At 32.2% G+C, this 17,748-nt stretch overlaps 1 protein-coding gene across 29 annotated transcripts in view; it reads right to left on the bottom strand.

The window, feature by feature from the left end:
• The window catches only part of LOC145261268 (phosphatase and actin regulator 2-like), an 858,751-nt gene that overhangs the window by 188,357 nt on the left and 652,646 nt on the right, over positions 1-17,748 (bottom strand). For all 29 annotated transcript variants that reach the window (XM_080119715.1, XM_080119712.1, XM_080119716.1 and 26 more), the window contains one exon: positions 10,059-10,163. In XM_080119715.1, coding sequence (XP_079975841.1) covers positions 10,059-10,163 — 105 coding nt within the window. The remainder of the gene's footprint in view (positions 1-10,058; positions 10,164-17,748) is intronic.

Genomic DNA, 17,748 nt, shown 5'->3' with positions numbered 1-17,748 from the left:
AAAGGAAAGAAATTCAACTTAATTTTTCAGTTGAAACAAAAGGCATTTATTCATGGTACTTTTCAAAATAACTCTGCCATATCGAGCACATATTTTTAAAAGTCTCCCACTCCCGCACGCCTTGCAAGTCCTCTCACCATGTGGAGTCTTTTCTTTCTCTTCCTCTGACGTCAGCTTGCACACCAGCTTGGTCATTTGTATACCCTGTCATGTGGAGGCTGCTACTAAATGCACATCAGCGGCTCTGTTACACTAGTAATTTCTAACTTAAGAAAAACCGGTGGTTTTACCTGGAATCTGACTAACAGAAAGCTCCCTCAGATTTCTAGTACTTTCCATTCCATTATTATTGTAAGCCTCTTTGTCTTCATGCATCAGCTCATAAGTAACGATGATTTCCCAAGGAATTAGATTGACAAATTTCAAAATTCCAATACTCTCCATTTCCTGTTTCTCTGACCTTATGTGTATCTTTCTCCAAAGTTTCTGTCTGTAATTTCTCTATTTCTTATTCTGTTTATGTTTATAAAAAAAAAACAACACAAACATCTATGCCAGCCATATATCATTGTTTCTTTGTTTACAACATTGATATGATGTTTCTAATTTAACCCGACTTGATCCTTGTTCAAAATCATCTGATTACCAGTTTTATCATTTTCCATTGTCCGATGATTGATATTATATAAAAAAAAAAAAAAAAATCGCCACACAAATAATTTTGCTTTACAGCTTTGCCAACCTATCACATTTTTAGATAATCTTTTTGATTTGCGTTTTTATTAGTTGCAAATCATTTTCTTTTAATGTTGAGCTGATGTGTGAGGTGTGTATTATTCCGAAGCTGTTGTGTTGCGGTTCGGGTGAAGATATGTATATGTCTGAAAATTCACATGTGACAAGATTACTTCAGTCAAAAAGAGTATTTTTTTTTTATTTAAGTTAACAATATGATTATACAATTTTAACAAATAAAGTACAAGGCTCTCAAACGTGTAGGGTATGAGAAAGTGGTCATCTTCTGTCCATACTATTCTAAACTAGACATGCATGCAATTACAACAATACCGTATTTACTTTATGGGAGTCACCCTATTTAAGACTTAATCATTTGAATTTTATTATATGAGTGCACAAATAAATTGTTTTACATTATTTCTTGGTAGTCTCCATAAAATTTGATCAACATACACACAGGATAAAATAAACGTCATCATAAAATAAAATGTAATGGAGACAGGATGTGTGAAAAAAAAAAAAAAAAAAAATTAAAACACAGATATCTATATTCCTATAAATTTTTTTTTTTTTTTTGCGTATAGATATTCATATTAAAAACCCTTTTTTCTATTCATTTAAAGAGAAAATACAACTTTGTTATATATGGGTCGTGGAATTGCATTCACTAGCAAAGGATCTAGTTAATTTGCATATTCTTTTAAACATTCATTTTAATTATTTCCCTATTAGTTTTTTCGGTTTTCTTATGGAATTATCATCTTTAGTTTAATATTACGTGTAATTATATTCATGCAGATTTATACTTGTGTAATATTTGCGTAAAAACTCTTTCCATATACATTTATGTATGTGTGTATATACTTATGTATGTGTTTATTTGTTTAAAAAATCTTGCCTACCAAACTCCTGTCAGTTTTTGGTTTACAGACATAAAACTTGATATATTGGCAGTCGAACTCATGCAAAACTTTATATTTGGGTTTTAGCCGGGGAGAATCGGTACAAAAGTGTGAAAATTTAAAAAATGGGATTTGCCAGGTGAAGGTCAAACGACAGCATTACGAATATGCATGCGTAACGTAATAGCTATTGGTTCATGTTTTAATTTTTAGCCTTGCTGAAAACATGTCTTCATAGCTCAGGCATTAACAGCAAAGGAAAAAGTAAATTGTAAGCTAAATATTTTGGTTTCGATTCTCATGATGGCATGCGAGTTATTCTTTTATTTTTACTTTTTAAATCATTACTATATATTGCGTTCAATTTATGTAAAAGGCAAATGTGGCACACGCATTTTTGTATCTCCAAGAAAGGCTTTTTTTTGCTGGGCTTCTCCGGGGAAGGGGGGGGTACTATTTCTTAGAACTGTTCATATACTCCCTAGATCATAATATGTACGATTTGCGAAGGGACGTCATGTCTAGATTTATTTTGATCGACTTTTATAAAATTTGCGCTATTTTGCTTTGTCACATGTTTGTTTGGCTTTTTAGTATAAATAAAGTGAAATTAAATTGAAATGATGCGTCTTCCTCGGCTTTCATGCCGGGGACATCCAGAAAGCAAATCAGCTTTGATCAATGCGGTGAAAACCGTCATATCAGACAATTGCTACTCATTTGGACACTCACCTTTTTTTATGAGGAGCTCGTTTTTCCCCAACAACTTGGGGAAACAAAACTAAAAAAATTACAGTGCAGCCAAAGTTGGGAAAAACTGCCTCGCAGCAAAAATTAAGTGCAGAATTTCATTCTCTCTATTGCATGATGTTTGACCTCGTTAAATTCATGCACCTGTCATTTAACTTTTTAACCGTTAAATTCAAACGCTTTTCATTCCTCTCCCTTCATGGCCAAGCGGTAAGATGTCAGGTTGTTTTCGCACTATCTTTTCCATCTTTGCCGCAAGGCTTCGGGTTCGAGCCTACCTTCCTACCAAAACTTTTTTTTCTTCTTTTACACCGACAAACACACGGACAACGCCAGACCCCCCCCCCCGCTAGTATAATAATAAATGTGAAATCTGCATTCATCAAAATATTGGATTTAAGCGTATTTTACGACCGGGCAATGCCAGGTGGCCTGCTAGTAAATCATAAAATGAATCTCGGGGTCAAACAAAATTTATTACGTGAACAGAGTAATTCAGCAATCGCTAGGTTTAGTTTTCAAGTCACATGAGATACTCCCCCCCCCCGGATAATTCCTACTTTTTTTATTATCTATATACTATTAAAATGTGATGATGTTTTGAGAGTTTGTACACAAATAGAAACTCGTGATTGTTTGAGAAAAAAGAATAGGCAGAGTACACATTATTAAGGTGGTAGTTTTTATGATGTCGATACTGGAATGAGAGCCTTATGTAAGTCTAAAAAGAGCCACAATCAAATTTTATCATACAAGCGCACACATAACTTGTTTTACATTATTTATTGGTAATCTTCCTAAAATTTGGTCAACATACACACAGGATAAAATACACGTCATCATAAAATGCCATGGAAATAGAATGAGTGGAAAAAACAAATTAAACACAGAAATAAATTTTAAAATGAGGATCAACTTTTACCTGAAAACATTTGTTGATACAAACGAAACCGATAAATATCTTGTTTTGATGATTTATTCCTGTGTTTAGTTTGTTTTCTTTTTGTCTTTCTCATTATATATATATATATACTTGTTTATTGTTATATAAACATGCTCACATCCCGCTGCTACAAATAGCCACTTGTTTCAATCAAACAACAGATATCATCAGGCAGCGACTTGACTATTGAAACAAGTGGCTATTTGTAGCAGCGGGATGTGAGCATGTTTATATAACAATAAACAAGTATTATCAGGTTTTTTTATTGAGCACTATCTAACAACCTTGTTGAATTCATTAGTCCATTACTTTTGAATAAAAAAACCCAGGTATATATATATATATATATATATATATATATAATGTTTTTTTGTTTATTTTATACATACTATAATACAATCAGCAGAACATACAGTATGTACCGTGCAGAGTTGTAGAAATGTCCAAGTTGGTATCTGGGAGCGCGTTTAACCCACTGGGGAGAATGCACCACTGAATCAGGAGGGAAAGTAATGGGAAACTAAACTTTACTTGTCTTTCCGAGATTAACATCGCTCCAAAATTTGCAAAGCAATGGTCACGAATGCTTTTAAAAATGCAATGGTCACGAATGCTATTAAAACAGCAGGGCCGCTGATGATGATAATACAACTCTACTTGTTATTGAGCACTATCTTCTAAGTATTAAAGTTTCATCTAAGTAACAACAAGCATATGTACTATATATATATATATATATATATATATATATATATACACACACACACGCACACAACATAATCATGTTGATCCACCGGTTCCTGTCAGATCACCGAAATTAAACAATGTTGAGCCTGATCAGTACCAAAATGGGTGATGATTTTGGAATTTCAGATGTTGTATGTACTCTCCGCTCCGCCGGAGCGGAGAGTACATACAACATCTGAAATTCCAAAATCATCACCCATTTTGGTACTGATCAGGCTCAACATTGTTTAATTTCGGTGATCTGACAGGAACCGGTGGATCAACATGATTATGTTGTGTGCGTGTGCGCTCTCCGCTTATCTTGGCATTGTTTACATTCAATCTTGGGCCTCTGCTTGCCATTGGACCCAAGCAGTGCCGATTCAGGAGAGGTGTGATAGGGATTGCGCAACCCTTGCCTCACAATTACATGTGCAGCTTAGCTACCCTTACAGGGATGTCAATTTCCTCTTCTATTACATCTATAAATCAAAATCAAAATAATTGAATTAATTTTCTTTGTAAATACATTTTCCCAATATAAGGCCAGGTCAATAAATCAAAGGGAGACAATTCAGTACGTGTTTTACATTTGTGAAATAGCAGTGAAATAAACAAAACAATGTTTATCTGGAAACAAATAATGTTTTATTTTGTTTTGCTTGTTTCACTATTCCAAATGATATAATACCATATGGATTTCTAGTGATGTATTACTACTTACATGATTGCAGAAAAAGGCGAAAAGTTAAGAAAACACTTATTAAAAGTAGATTGAAATGATGCTTTAGTTAAAAAAAAAAAAAAAGTCAGACACGAGAGTGAAACTGATCTAAGGGAGAGAACTCTTACTATTGTAAATTTTCACAAGTTGACGATTACTCATTTCTACCAAGTTTTTGCAGTGAATATTTATTTATTTATTTTTTTTTTTTTTACAAAGGCATCACCACATTATCAAGGCCCAGAGGCCACTCAAGGATAAGGGTTAAAGAGTGTACAGTAGAAATTGGTCAATATAGTAATCATTAGTAATGAAAATTTGGTAAATTTAATAACTTATATGGAACGGCTCATCAAGAACTTATTTACTTTAGACTTGAACACAACCATATTGTAGTCAGCCGGAAAGCAGGAAAACGGAAGACAATTCCACAGGCGTGCAGTTCTAAGAAAGAAGCTTTGTTCATGGAATCTACGTTTAGGTTTAGGCACAGATAAAGAGTGGGGGAAATTATTGATAGTGTTTACAGCTAGACGAGTGTTTCTTGTGAAAGTTTGGCGAGCGATTTTCGGTTTTAAACTTTTGTAAAACTGTATATAAAAAAATAATTTAAGAAAAATATAAAAATACAGAAGATGGTTCCAAAATTTTTTTCTTTAAATTATCTGGTCGCTTCAACAAGACTGGATCCCGACAACTTTATGAAGGACAGAAACGGAATTGTGAAAATTATTTATGGGGTAACCACAAGCTGTTTTTGGCTACTACTTTCGAGAGGGGCAGAAACATTTACGAAAAAAAGAAAAAAAAAAAAAAAAAAAACAACTTTAAATATACGTGTGTGTGTGTGTGTGTGTGTGTGTGTGTGTGTATGCCGCTCCCCATTTAAGGGGATACTAAATTGGTCAAAGGGAAAATTACTTCCAACTTGCATTTTGGTAAAAATGCAATTTCGTCTAAATAATTGAATCCATTAAAAAAAGTATCGTTAACAAAAACAAATAAAAAGATCTACATAAAAACGCGATACATTTAGTAGTCATGCAAGGCAGCCGCGTGGTAGAGGTTTAGGCTTCTTATCATGGGGTCCCGATTTCGAGTCTCGCTAGATTCAGCCACTCTGATGAGTCGTAGACGACGAAACATGTGTCAGTGGATAATTATATTTAAAAAATAATATATATATATGTATATATTATTTTTTAAATATAATTATCAACTAACATAATGTGTATGTATATTGTTTAGAAATAAAACTACTTAATCAGTTTACTTGATTTTTGGAATATGATATTTTTGTTTCATCACAGGTACGTACATCATAGATTTTCCTGTACTTTTTTTTTTTTTAATATGAGGGGAATTCTGAACAAAACCCATTTTTCATTGCTTTTAATCAATTGTAATAAACTGATTCATTAAAAATAAGGGGGGGGGACGAGAATATGGCTTATCAAATTCTTCAGCCATGTAACGCCATTTAAACGCAATTAGTTTGGCAATAACTTAAGTTCTCACACGTCTGATCACCCTCTCCCCCATCTGTCATGGAGCCCAGATGCCAGGTCTGACATAGGTATTGCCTTACACACAAGTAATATGCAACAAGAGTAATAGTAATTAGTGATGGGACGATTCCAATATTATTATCGCTTCTCTACTAAATTACTGATTCCGATTCTTTTTAAATCTCTAAATATTAAACTATAAAATTTAGATTTTTTCCCCGATTGCTGTAAAGACATGTTAAATGTGAACGTATTTTCTCAAGTGTAAAAACTTGAATTGTGAGAGGGTGGTCTACAGATTTTAGTCTTACTGGAAGTTTAAATCAATAAATATTTATTATTTCATTATTATTACAAGTAGTGGAAGATGTTTCTTAAACCAAAATCAAATAAAAAAAAAAAAAATTAAGGAATCGGTTTTGGCATTGGAAAATAGGCTAAAATTTTTCCGATTCTGATACCCCAAAAAGCTCTGATTTTTAAGATTCCGATTAATCGTCCCAACACTAGTAGTAATAATACGACTGCTGATCATAATAATCTTAGGTATAAAACTATTTTTCAACACCCATAACAAAAAATACAAGTAAAACTAGTAAAATGAAATTCATTGTAATTTTTACTCTTTCTTGAAGAAGAAGGATCAGGTTTTAAATCACATATAATTATTTTACACTCCATAACACCAGCAAAATTTGATTTGAACATCGCAAAATAACAAAACCTTAAAAAAAAAAAAAATGACAAAATATAGCAATGGCGGCAAATTTTTCGAAAATATAGGGGGGAAAAAAAGTCAGTACAAATATACATTATACCCTGCTAAAGGTTTGGTTCAATAATTATTCAAGTAAATTATAACAGTAAAAGTCTTACCTTTGACTTGATATATTATGGTGTGTATATAAAGAAAAAAAAAAGGTGTGTATATAAAGAAAAAAAAAAAAGGTGCGTATATAAAGAAAAAAAAAATTTATCACATTTAAGCAAACACCTAAAACAATTAACTTCTGGTATCTATGGATGGCCCTTAATGACAAATTTTCCTTGTTGATAGCCATTCATTAATCTTCAATATTGTAATTTGTAGTCCAATAAAAAGTAATCTTTAAATTATTTCTATTAAATTCCTCTTTATTCTAAGAAAATATTAATTTCTAATTCCTAAAACTAATCTTTTATTTAAATTTCAACTAAATCCTTAAATTAACTTTATTGGAAACTTATTTTCAAATCAAAATTTTTGTATTGAATTATAAACGAAACTACACTTTTTTTTATTTATTATTAACAGATTGTAAAATCAGCCGCGCACAAAGAATTTTAATTAACTCTGAACTCATAATTGTTTCAGTTAATTGTGTGAGAAATTCCATAACAACGCCATTTTGTTTGCCCGCCTAACATGATTTGCTAGACGGTCTTTAATTGGTTCAATTTGAATGCGCCAGTTTGGCGCTAATTTTATATACATGTGCCTTTATTTTTCAGTCTGGACAATGAACACGGAACAATAAAGACTCAACCAGCGGTGCTCCGTTATAGAGTGCCAGGATTTTACCTTCATTGGACACCATGCAGTGGGTGGATGAAGGACATTTCTCTAAATACAGAGACAACATAATTGCTGAACTTATTTTACTCAATGAGGATATTCTACAGTGTTCGGCTTGATATATTTGATTATAGGAAATTCTTCCTATTTCTTCCAGAGACCACGAGGTCCTAAAATATGCCATATTGGGCGACAACATTCACGCTATGTTCACCATGTACATGGATCATTCTAAAAGGAAACCTGAACTAACATTCCCACAGAGGAATCATAACTAAAGGCTCCATTGCAATGGATAGCAAATTCAGCCGCTGTTTTTGAAAGGGACTTACCGTGAACCAAAGAACTTTCATTTACTGATACATCTTGAATAAAATTTGAGTTTTAAAGGTATGGCTTTTGTTTGTGAAATTTCATTTGCTATCTGCAGGGAGAAAATTGGGGTGCAGGGAAGAAATTTTTTACAATTGGTTTAGAAATTATAATTTTATTCTAACAACGAAAAAACAATATAGGTTACGCAACGATTTTTTTTAGTGAGATGCAAAGAAGAACAAATTGGTCTCCATAGGAAAAATTATCCACGTTGGATTTCTAAACATTTGCTTCGATTTAAATAATAAAAAAAAAAATGTTGTTTTAATCATTAACAATAAGATTGTATGTTTATTCATAATAAGTTTTAAAAGTCAATCTTACACATTTTTTTTTTCGCAGAGTCTGAAAAATTCAATCATTAAAAAAAATTATTTTGAAATTTCACAGGCGAAAATTTTAAGATGTAAAATAATACACAATAAGAACTTTCTTTGTAAAACTGAAATAATTTTAATATATTTTCCAACTTCATTTTTTCTGAAAAAAAATCAATAAAAAGCATATAAATCGGCAACGTTTGTGACTCAAAATTAAATATTTTATTTCATCATTACAGTATATTTTAATATGTAGAATAAAAAAAAAAACAAAAAAAAAAACAAAAAAAAGGTACTCCTGCAGTATTTTACCCACCGATTTCACGATCTTAGCCGAGCGTTGATCGACATCCGTCGGAAAACGCCGGAACATGGCGAGCGGTACGATACTCTATCAGCCAATCAGGGCTCTTCAAACGAACGCGCAGCAGACGGATAATTTTCATTGAAATTACACACATAGCGTTTCATTTCAGTTATTTTATTGTTCAAAGTAAAAATACACAGCCTTTCATTTCAGCTATTTAATTTAGCGATAAAAAAAAAAAGAACCCGGGAGCTGTTGGAAACATATTTATGCGAATTTATGTGGAGACAAAAATTTGGACACAACCCTTTTGTCTCCATAATAAATCAAATCGCGGAAGGCTACCCGGTTTGGGAAAAAAAACCAAAAAAAACAAAAAAAAAAAACGAAGATGTGACCCCCCCCCAAAGCTAAGATCACATTGGGGGGGGGGGGATATGATATTTTTTTGTACAATATTTTATTTCAGTTTATATATAGTTCGGCTTTTCTTTTTTAATAAAAATTAACGAAATTGATCAATTATTTGATTTTTAAGAGAATTTTAAAAATCGTGTTTTCATCATTTACGTAGATGTAGAAATGACATTTAGTTTTATTTTTCCCCGACTTTATCATTTTGGGGAATTTTTTGAAAATTAATTTCTACGGAGAGTAAAAAAAAGAAAGATTTTTTTAAAATAATCTTTCTTCTTGAGAATACAGCAAAAATTACAATGAATCAATTTTATTTTACAAGTTTTTATTGTTATTATTTCCTATAGGGGTTGAACAATCCGCCTTTATTATGGCCTTTCCTAATAATAACCATATGAAATATGAATACAAATTCTGCAAAATGATTGAATAGAAACGAGTAAAAAAGAAAAACTAAATGTTCACAATCTGGATTTGTGGCTGAAATTGAGACAAGTTTAAAAAAAAAAAAACAAAAAAACACGCAATAATGAAAAATTTTGAACATTAAATTTTGTGAATATTAAGCATACATACAAAAAAAGAATTTTTTAAAAAATACCGGGGAAATATACCCGGTGAACCAAGTGCAAGAGAGATTCTAACAACTGCACTTCAAAGGATGGTCAGAATCTTAAAAAGATCTCTCGGTTGGAATATCTGAGTAAGCGGGAAAATATTTAACATAGTAATAATTAAAAAATAATAATACATACGTCGTACACATTATTATACACAAAAAGCGCGTACTTACCTAATTTATTTACATGGTTTTCCTGAATATCATCAGCTTCTTTTAAAACCCCCTTTCGTATTAATTCTTCCCTCGTAGAACGCATTGATATTTTTCTTTCTAAATCTGAGAAAAAAAAAAAAAAAATGAAAATCATCTCACGAACCTGTGCAAAAACTAATAAATTTACATAATTTTCAAGTAAAAGTTTGTAAAATTCCAAAATCAAAATTTCAAACGCCAGTGAAAAAATAGCAACCGAATCAAGGGAAGAAACTCTGACACGACAAGCACGAGTTATTTCCCTTAGAGATTGAAAAGTTGAAAAATAAATATTTGTAAAATGTTAATATCCTAACCGAAGTTTCTAGGTTTCGTGTATTTTACTATTTTGCAAGTTAAACAAAACTAGGAAAATTGTTTACTTAAAAACTAATCAAATGCTGTTCATTCCATTCATTATTTTCAATCCTCTTATATTATTAGGGGACATATAAAATGAATAGCCGATGATGCTCGTAGGCACCGCCAAAAATGGCCGCAAAATCAAGTTGTTGTTGTTTTTTAAAACGAAATTACGTTTATTAAAATCCATTATTTCTGAGTAACTTTTTTTTTTCCAGAAAGATAAAACCCTGAATTTTATCATATAGAAAACAGAATAATGTAAAACTTTTTCTACTATTTTTAATTCAATTTTAAATGTTAAATTTTCCCAAAAAGTTAACAATTGACATTTTTTGTCTTGCACAAAAAACGTACTTAAATATTTTAAAAAAAGGGTTTTTGAAATAATTAATTAATTTATTTATTGTCTAACTAAGATTTAGGATGATTTTCTAAGAGAATATGCAAAAATATTATAATATAAGTACCTGAATTTCAAATAATTCCACTTATTCATATAGGTAACCAGATATTCGCGTTGACGTAGAGTTCAGATCGACTCTGTTTACGTTTTCGTCTGATAAACAGCAAACTATGGAAGACCAAACAGGCCAAAAAAAACTTATTTTTCAGTGACGAAAATTTCAATGTATTATTAAGCTGAGGCTGGCCAGTACCAGATGGGTGACCATTTGTATGCGTTTGGTTTTTAATGTGTATGTGTGTGGGGGCCAGACTCCCCAAAATGGGGGGGGGGGGCAATTTAAAGCAGAATAAAAAAAAATTATTTCAGCGCGTTTGGTCCACCATAGTCAAAGGCGGCAAACGTTTTCAAACGGGATCGAAAAAAAAGATGCTATTTTTAACACAAAGGGCACAATATTTATCGAATTGTTTTTTTGGGTATCGATTATTCAAAGCATGCCCTGTTTAATAATGGTCATGCATTATTCGGCTCGCTAAAAAAAAATTGTTAATTTATTTATCAAAAATTTTAAAATAGCTTTTTTCGTATAAATATTAAAAAATTTTTTTTTTTTTTTTGCTTAACTTAAATTAATTATTTTACTTAACATATTCACCGAATTTCACACTTCAAAACTCAAAAGCGGGATAATTAAACACAATCGAAGTTCTGATATTCAGACGTCAAAATAAGGTATGCAAACAATTTTTTTTTTTTTTTTTTTTTTTTTAATCTATAATTCTGTCCCTTACAACACAATATGTTGATTTCAGTCTCAGATGATTATTTTAAGCATATTTGTTCCCACTTCAAAACAAGGGGGGGTTTTGTAAGCAAAAAAAAATATATATATAAATATCGTTTATGAAAAATAAGTACACTGTTATAAAGTTCATTCTTCTCCTAATAATCGCTGAAAATTTCGTATCGATCGGATAATTACCTGATTTTTGGTAGATTTTTAAAAAGACGGTCCGTCAAAAAGTACTGACCTGCCCCCCCAGTTTTGGCGGTGCCTATCAAAATGTATAAACATTTTGACACCTATACTTAAAAATTCACCAAAAATCAGAACATTAACCAATTTTAATGAAATTTTTTAGTATTTATCAAATAATGATCACAGAATATAATGAACCCATTATTTTTATTTGAATACTGGTGGGAATGTATTATTTTGTTTGAACAAAAACCAACGGTATATAACAAAAATCCCCATCTGGCATCAATTGAAATGAATGGCTCTCGTCTAGGTGAGGCCCCATGTTTTGATAAGCTTCTGGGTTTGACCTTTACTCCTGATCTGAAATGGAACACATACATCAAGTCTGTGGCCAAGGTCGATGGGAAAATGGTGGAATCCTTTTACCGCTCCAGAAGATATCTCACTACTGATGCAATTCTCTATCTATATAAAAGCCAAGTACGTCCAAGGATGGAGTACTGTTGCCACATCTGGGCAGGAGCTTCTAAAAACAGCCTATCCTGCCTTGACAGAGTACAAAATAGACTTCGTGGCACGGTCGGTGATGCCCTTTTCTCTTCCCTGCAACCTCTCTCCCACAGAAGAGACGTTGCGAGCCTGTCTCTGTTTTATCGTTATTTGCATGGCAAGTGCTCGTCTGAGCTCCAATCTTTAGTCCCCCCCATGCCAATCTTTCACGAAAAACATCCGTCTAGCTGAAACTACTGTCAATAATTTTCCCCACTCTTTATCCGTACCTAAATCAAAACGTAGATTCCATGAACAAAACTTCTATTTTAGAACTGCACGCCTGTGGAATTCTCTGCCGCTTGCCTGTTTCCCTCCAGACTTCAACTTGGATGTCTTCAAGTCCAACACAAACAAATTACTGATGAACTGCCCCCTTAAGTAATGACACTTTATCAAATCTCCAATACTAACTATTACTACGATACTATCCCAATGATTACTGTACACACAATAACCCTTATCCCCGAGTGGCTTCTGGGTCTTGATAAGTGGTGACCTCCATGTAAAAAAACCCTTTATTAAAGTTATGATTTTCAGTAGTTAAAAAAAAAGAAAAGAAAAAAAAAAAGATTAATTTATTTTTGCTTTTTTTATTAAAATAAAGCATCGTAAATTGTAACAATAAAAAAAGAATTTTTTTAAGAATATTATGAAAAAAAAATTCGAAATAACTTAATTAATTTCTCGAACTACCGATATTATCATTGAATTTAGTATTACTTAATATTTTCATACAAAAAATTATAATTGCAAAAAAATATTTTTACTTTTTTTTTTTTTTGTTTTTTTTTTACATGTTCACATAATTTTTCAGATTCTAATATTTTCCTTGCTTGAATGAACATGAAACTTTCGGCATAACATAATTTTTATATAATCTTGAAAAAAATAAATTAAATTTAAAAGCAGGAACACAGAAAAATAATTAAATTAAAAATGTTAAAAATTATAGAAATATTTACGATATGAATGTATGGATGCACGGCTGGGGAAAACAAAAGAAAATTAGCACTCCCTACCTCTCTCTAACTACCAGACGTCATTTTCTAACTTTTTGACATTTTGAACTTCCGTAGAATCCATACTTGGACGATTTTTTATTTATTGTTATTGTGAGAAGCTAGAATCTTTCGCGTTTGGGGGCTAATTAAGCTATTTATTTTATTTTTTTTGTACAAACAAGGTAGGTTTTTTTAATTTATTTAATTCAATATCTTAGAACTTTACATTACTAAATTATCTTTGAAATAGACACATAAAACTAATATTTATCTTTCAAAGGATTTTTACAATGACTTTATTTAACTTCAAAATTTAGCTGAATTTGTCAGCTTCTGAATGTCACCGTGAAAACATTTTTCATTATAATTTTTTTTTCACGCATACAAATATTTTTTTCCTTTTAGAAATTAACTTTAGGCTTTAATCTTTCAAATACAATCAAAACGTAATTGGAAACCTTCAAAAAAAATTATGATAAACTGGATTTCAAAACTATGTCCCCCTATTTTTTCTGCTATTTTTGCCCGTACCTACATAATATTCTTCGTAACTCAACTGGCAATATAATTAACCCTTAAACTCAAGTGAGTTTTGGCATTCATAATTGGTGAATTATTAGCAATAAAAAAGACAATTAAAATTAATCTAATTATTAAATGTTTTTTAACAGAATAAACACTTACTTAGCTGGACCTGTGGAAATTCCACAGTGAACTCTTTCATGTGAAATATATTGATGTTGGTATTCTGTGGAGGTTCAGCGTAAATGGAGATGCCCTGATATTATTGCAGCTCTTTTGTTAAACAGCAAAAGTATTTATCTAAGCTAGCAAGGGCGCCCAGCATAGCCCGGTCATAAAATACACTTAAATATATTTTAATTTTTGCAGATTTTACTGTCAATTTTCTATCGATTCTTATAAGTTGCTGTAAAAAAAAAAAAAAAAAATCCAAATGACTTGGGTGCATCAGCTCGAATCAAAAACGCAACCAAAACTTATGAAGAATTCTTGATAAAATTATTTATAGAAAAAAAATAGATGACTTGAGTGCCACCAGCTAAAATCAAAACTGACACTAAAACTTATGAAGACTTTTTGGTAAAATTGTTTATTACAAAAAATGGAAGGTCATAACAATTAAACGACAGTCGCTCGAAAGAAAAAAAGATATAAGCGTGACAAACAAAATAAATAATACACACGTTATCCTATAAATATAAAACTAGCAGAACCTGTGGAAATTCCACAGTGGCATCTTTCATATGTAATATATTGCTGCTGGGCTTTCTGTGGGCGTTCAGCATGAATGAAGACACCATCATATTATTCTAGCCTATTTGCTAAAACTGTAAAAATATATTTTTTTTTTTCTTTTTTTTTTACACGGTGGTCACCACTTATCAAGGCCCGGAAGCCACTCAGGGATAAGGGTTATTGCAAGTACAGTACGTTAGCGTGGAGATTTAATGAAGTGTTTACTTAAGGGGCGGTTCATTAGGAATTTGTTTACGTTGGACTTGAAGACATCCAGGTTGTAAGTCAGGTGGGAAGCAGGCAGATGGAACAGAGTTCCACAGGCGTGCACTTCTAAGAAAGGAATCTACGTTTTGATTTAGGCACAGATAAAGAGTGGGGAAAATTTTTGACAGTGGTTTCAGCTAGACGGGTGTTTTTCGTGAAAGATTGGCGAGGGGGGGGGACTAGAGATTGGAGTTCAGACGAGCACCTGCCAGGGAAATAACGATAAAACAAGGATAGGCTCGCAACGTCTCTTCTGTGGGAGAGAGGTTGTGAAGGAAGAGAAAAGGGCATCCCCCACCATGCCACGAAGTCTATTTTGTACTCTGTCAAGGCAGGATAGGCTGTTTTTAGCAGCTCCTGCCCAGATATGGCAGCAGTATTCCATCCTTGGACGTACTTGGCTTTTATATAGATAGAGAATTGCATCATTAGTGAGATATCTTCTGGAATGGTAGAAGGATCCCACCACCTTTCCAGCAACCTTGGCAACAGACTTGATGTACGTGTTCCATTTCAGATCAGGAGTAAAGGACAAACCCAGAAGCTTGTCAAAACATGGGGCTTCTCCTAGACGAGAGTCATCCATTTCAATTGATGCCAGATGGGGATCAGAGCGTTGATGATGTAAAGATAGGAGTTTGGTTTTAGATGCATTTATCTAAGCAAATCCATATATTAATACAGTAGCGTGTAGAACAAAAAAAAAGAGGTGAGTTATTTATTTTTCCCTATTTAATAATGTAAGCATGACCATTAAAAAAACAATATAAAATAGTGATTTCAAAAATAAAAAAAATAGATGAGTTGAGTGCTATCATCTATAATCGGAAACGAAACCAAAACTTATGAAGAATTCTTGGCAAAATCATTTATTACAAGAAATGGAAGGACAATTATTAAATGACAGCCACTTGAAAGAAAAAAGACATAAGCATGACACGCGAAGTAACACACACGCTATCGTATTAATATATAGATTAACAAAAACACCAGCGTCGGTCGGTCTCTCTCTCTCACACAAACAATAAAAAAAGTAAACAAATTAAACAATGAAACAAAAAACATAACTGCTGTAGATATGATTTCAAAAAATAAAACTACAGGAACGCATCAATTTTTTCCCCCAAACACACACAAAGACATACACGCGCGTGCACACACACACACGAACACAGATGAGCGTAAGCACGCACACACACACAAATGAAAATGTAGTAGTAGCAATAATATTTAAAATAACAAAAACACAAGCCTCGGTCGGTCTCTCTCAAACAATAAAAAATGTAAAAAAACAAAAACAAAAAAACAATGAAAAACAAATAACTGCTGTAGATATTATTACAAAATATAGGACTGCAGTGATGCATCAATTTTTGTCCCAAATATTTAAAATTAGAAACTTATAGCGTCCACCGGCCGAGAGATTTTTGTTATTTTTTATTACGGAATAACTATCAAAATTAATTATTTCTTAACAACTTTTGCATTTACCAGAAAGATAAAACCCTAAATTTTAAAGAAGTAAATACAAATATAGCTGTGAAAACATGTTAATCGAATGTCGACTGGAGCGTTTGTAAACGTGTATTCCGGAATTAAATCTCAACCAATGAAATTTGCCAGAAAGTGTGACACACAAAAGAACACACACGCTATCATATTAATATATAGATTCTAGATTACTTGGCATTTTTAAAGAATTGGTCATTGATCTGAGGGAGATAACTTTACTAAGAGATTCGTTCATTTTTCATACCAGAATTTATGTTAAAATCAATGCAAATTTGAGGAATTGTAAGAAAACAGAGATGTGATTACTTTTTTTCTTTAAAAAATAAATTTTTTTTTTTTTAAAATCCTTGAGTGGCCTTCGGGCCTTGATAAGTGGTGACTCCCTTGTAAATATATATGAAAAAAAAAAAAAAAAAAAAAAAAGCAAAGACGAAGGCGCTGAAAGGCATTACTGAAGCAGTAGAAACAACTTCAACATGGATTTGGTTCGAAAGAGTCATGAGACAATGGAATGCCATAAAATGTGTTAAAATGAAGCTAACATTCAAGCCTAGCCAGTTGTTTTGTTCCGGGAAGTAACTGGATCTATCCAAGCAATGGTTTAAATACAAGTGTGATTGCTGGAACGATTTTCATTGGTTGATACTCAGAGTTCATGTCATATAGTGTGTGTGTGTGTGTGTGTGTGTGTGTGTGTATACGTGTATTTGTGTTTTTATCAAGCCATTTAGTTTGTAATTTAGTAGGCATACAAACTTTATTTATCTTTTTTTTCTTTTTTAACAAGCCAAGCATGCGTGGTCCCTTCCACGAATGGGAGTGAATTACTAATTTTATCTCTCGAGGAAGGGGGGGGGGACCAAAGTTATCCCGAAAAATCTATTCTGGCAAAAATTTACTTTCACCATGACTAATGTTTTTGCGAAATTTCCGAAAAATCCAAGGCATTGGTATTGAGAAAAGTGCAAGTGGACGAACAATTTTGGGGCAATTTTACCCCTATAATGCTCCCCGGGGACAGGGCAATCAGAGTTATCCCGGAAAATCAGTTTTAACAAAAATTTATTTTCAACATGACCACCGTGTGTGCAAAATTAAAAAAAAAAAAAAAATCCAAGGAATGGTGATTGAGAAAAGAGTGAACAGACGAACAGGAGTGAATTACTAGGTCCAATCCCTTCTTTTGTTGGAAGGGGGGGGGGGCTAATAAAGTGGTTAACAAGACTATACCTAAATCAATAATAAAAAAAAAAAGAACATATTTTCTCATTTATCACTATTATTTAAATACAAAATAATCAAATAATTCAACAAAGTGGCAATATG

The sequence above is a fragment of the Euprymna scolopes genome, chromosome 37 (genome assembly GCF_053919585.1).
Source record: "Euprymna scolopes isolate OS-2025 chromosome 37, ASM5391958v1, whole genome shotgun sequence".
Lineage (NCBI taxonomy): Eukaryota > Metazoa > Mollusca > Cephalopoda > Sepiida > Sepiolidae > Euprymna > Euprymna scolopes.
Note: the sequence above shows the minus strand (reverse complement) of the source record. Positions and strands in the feature narration are given on the sequence as shown.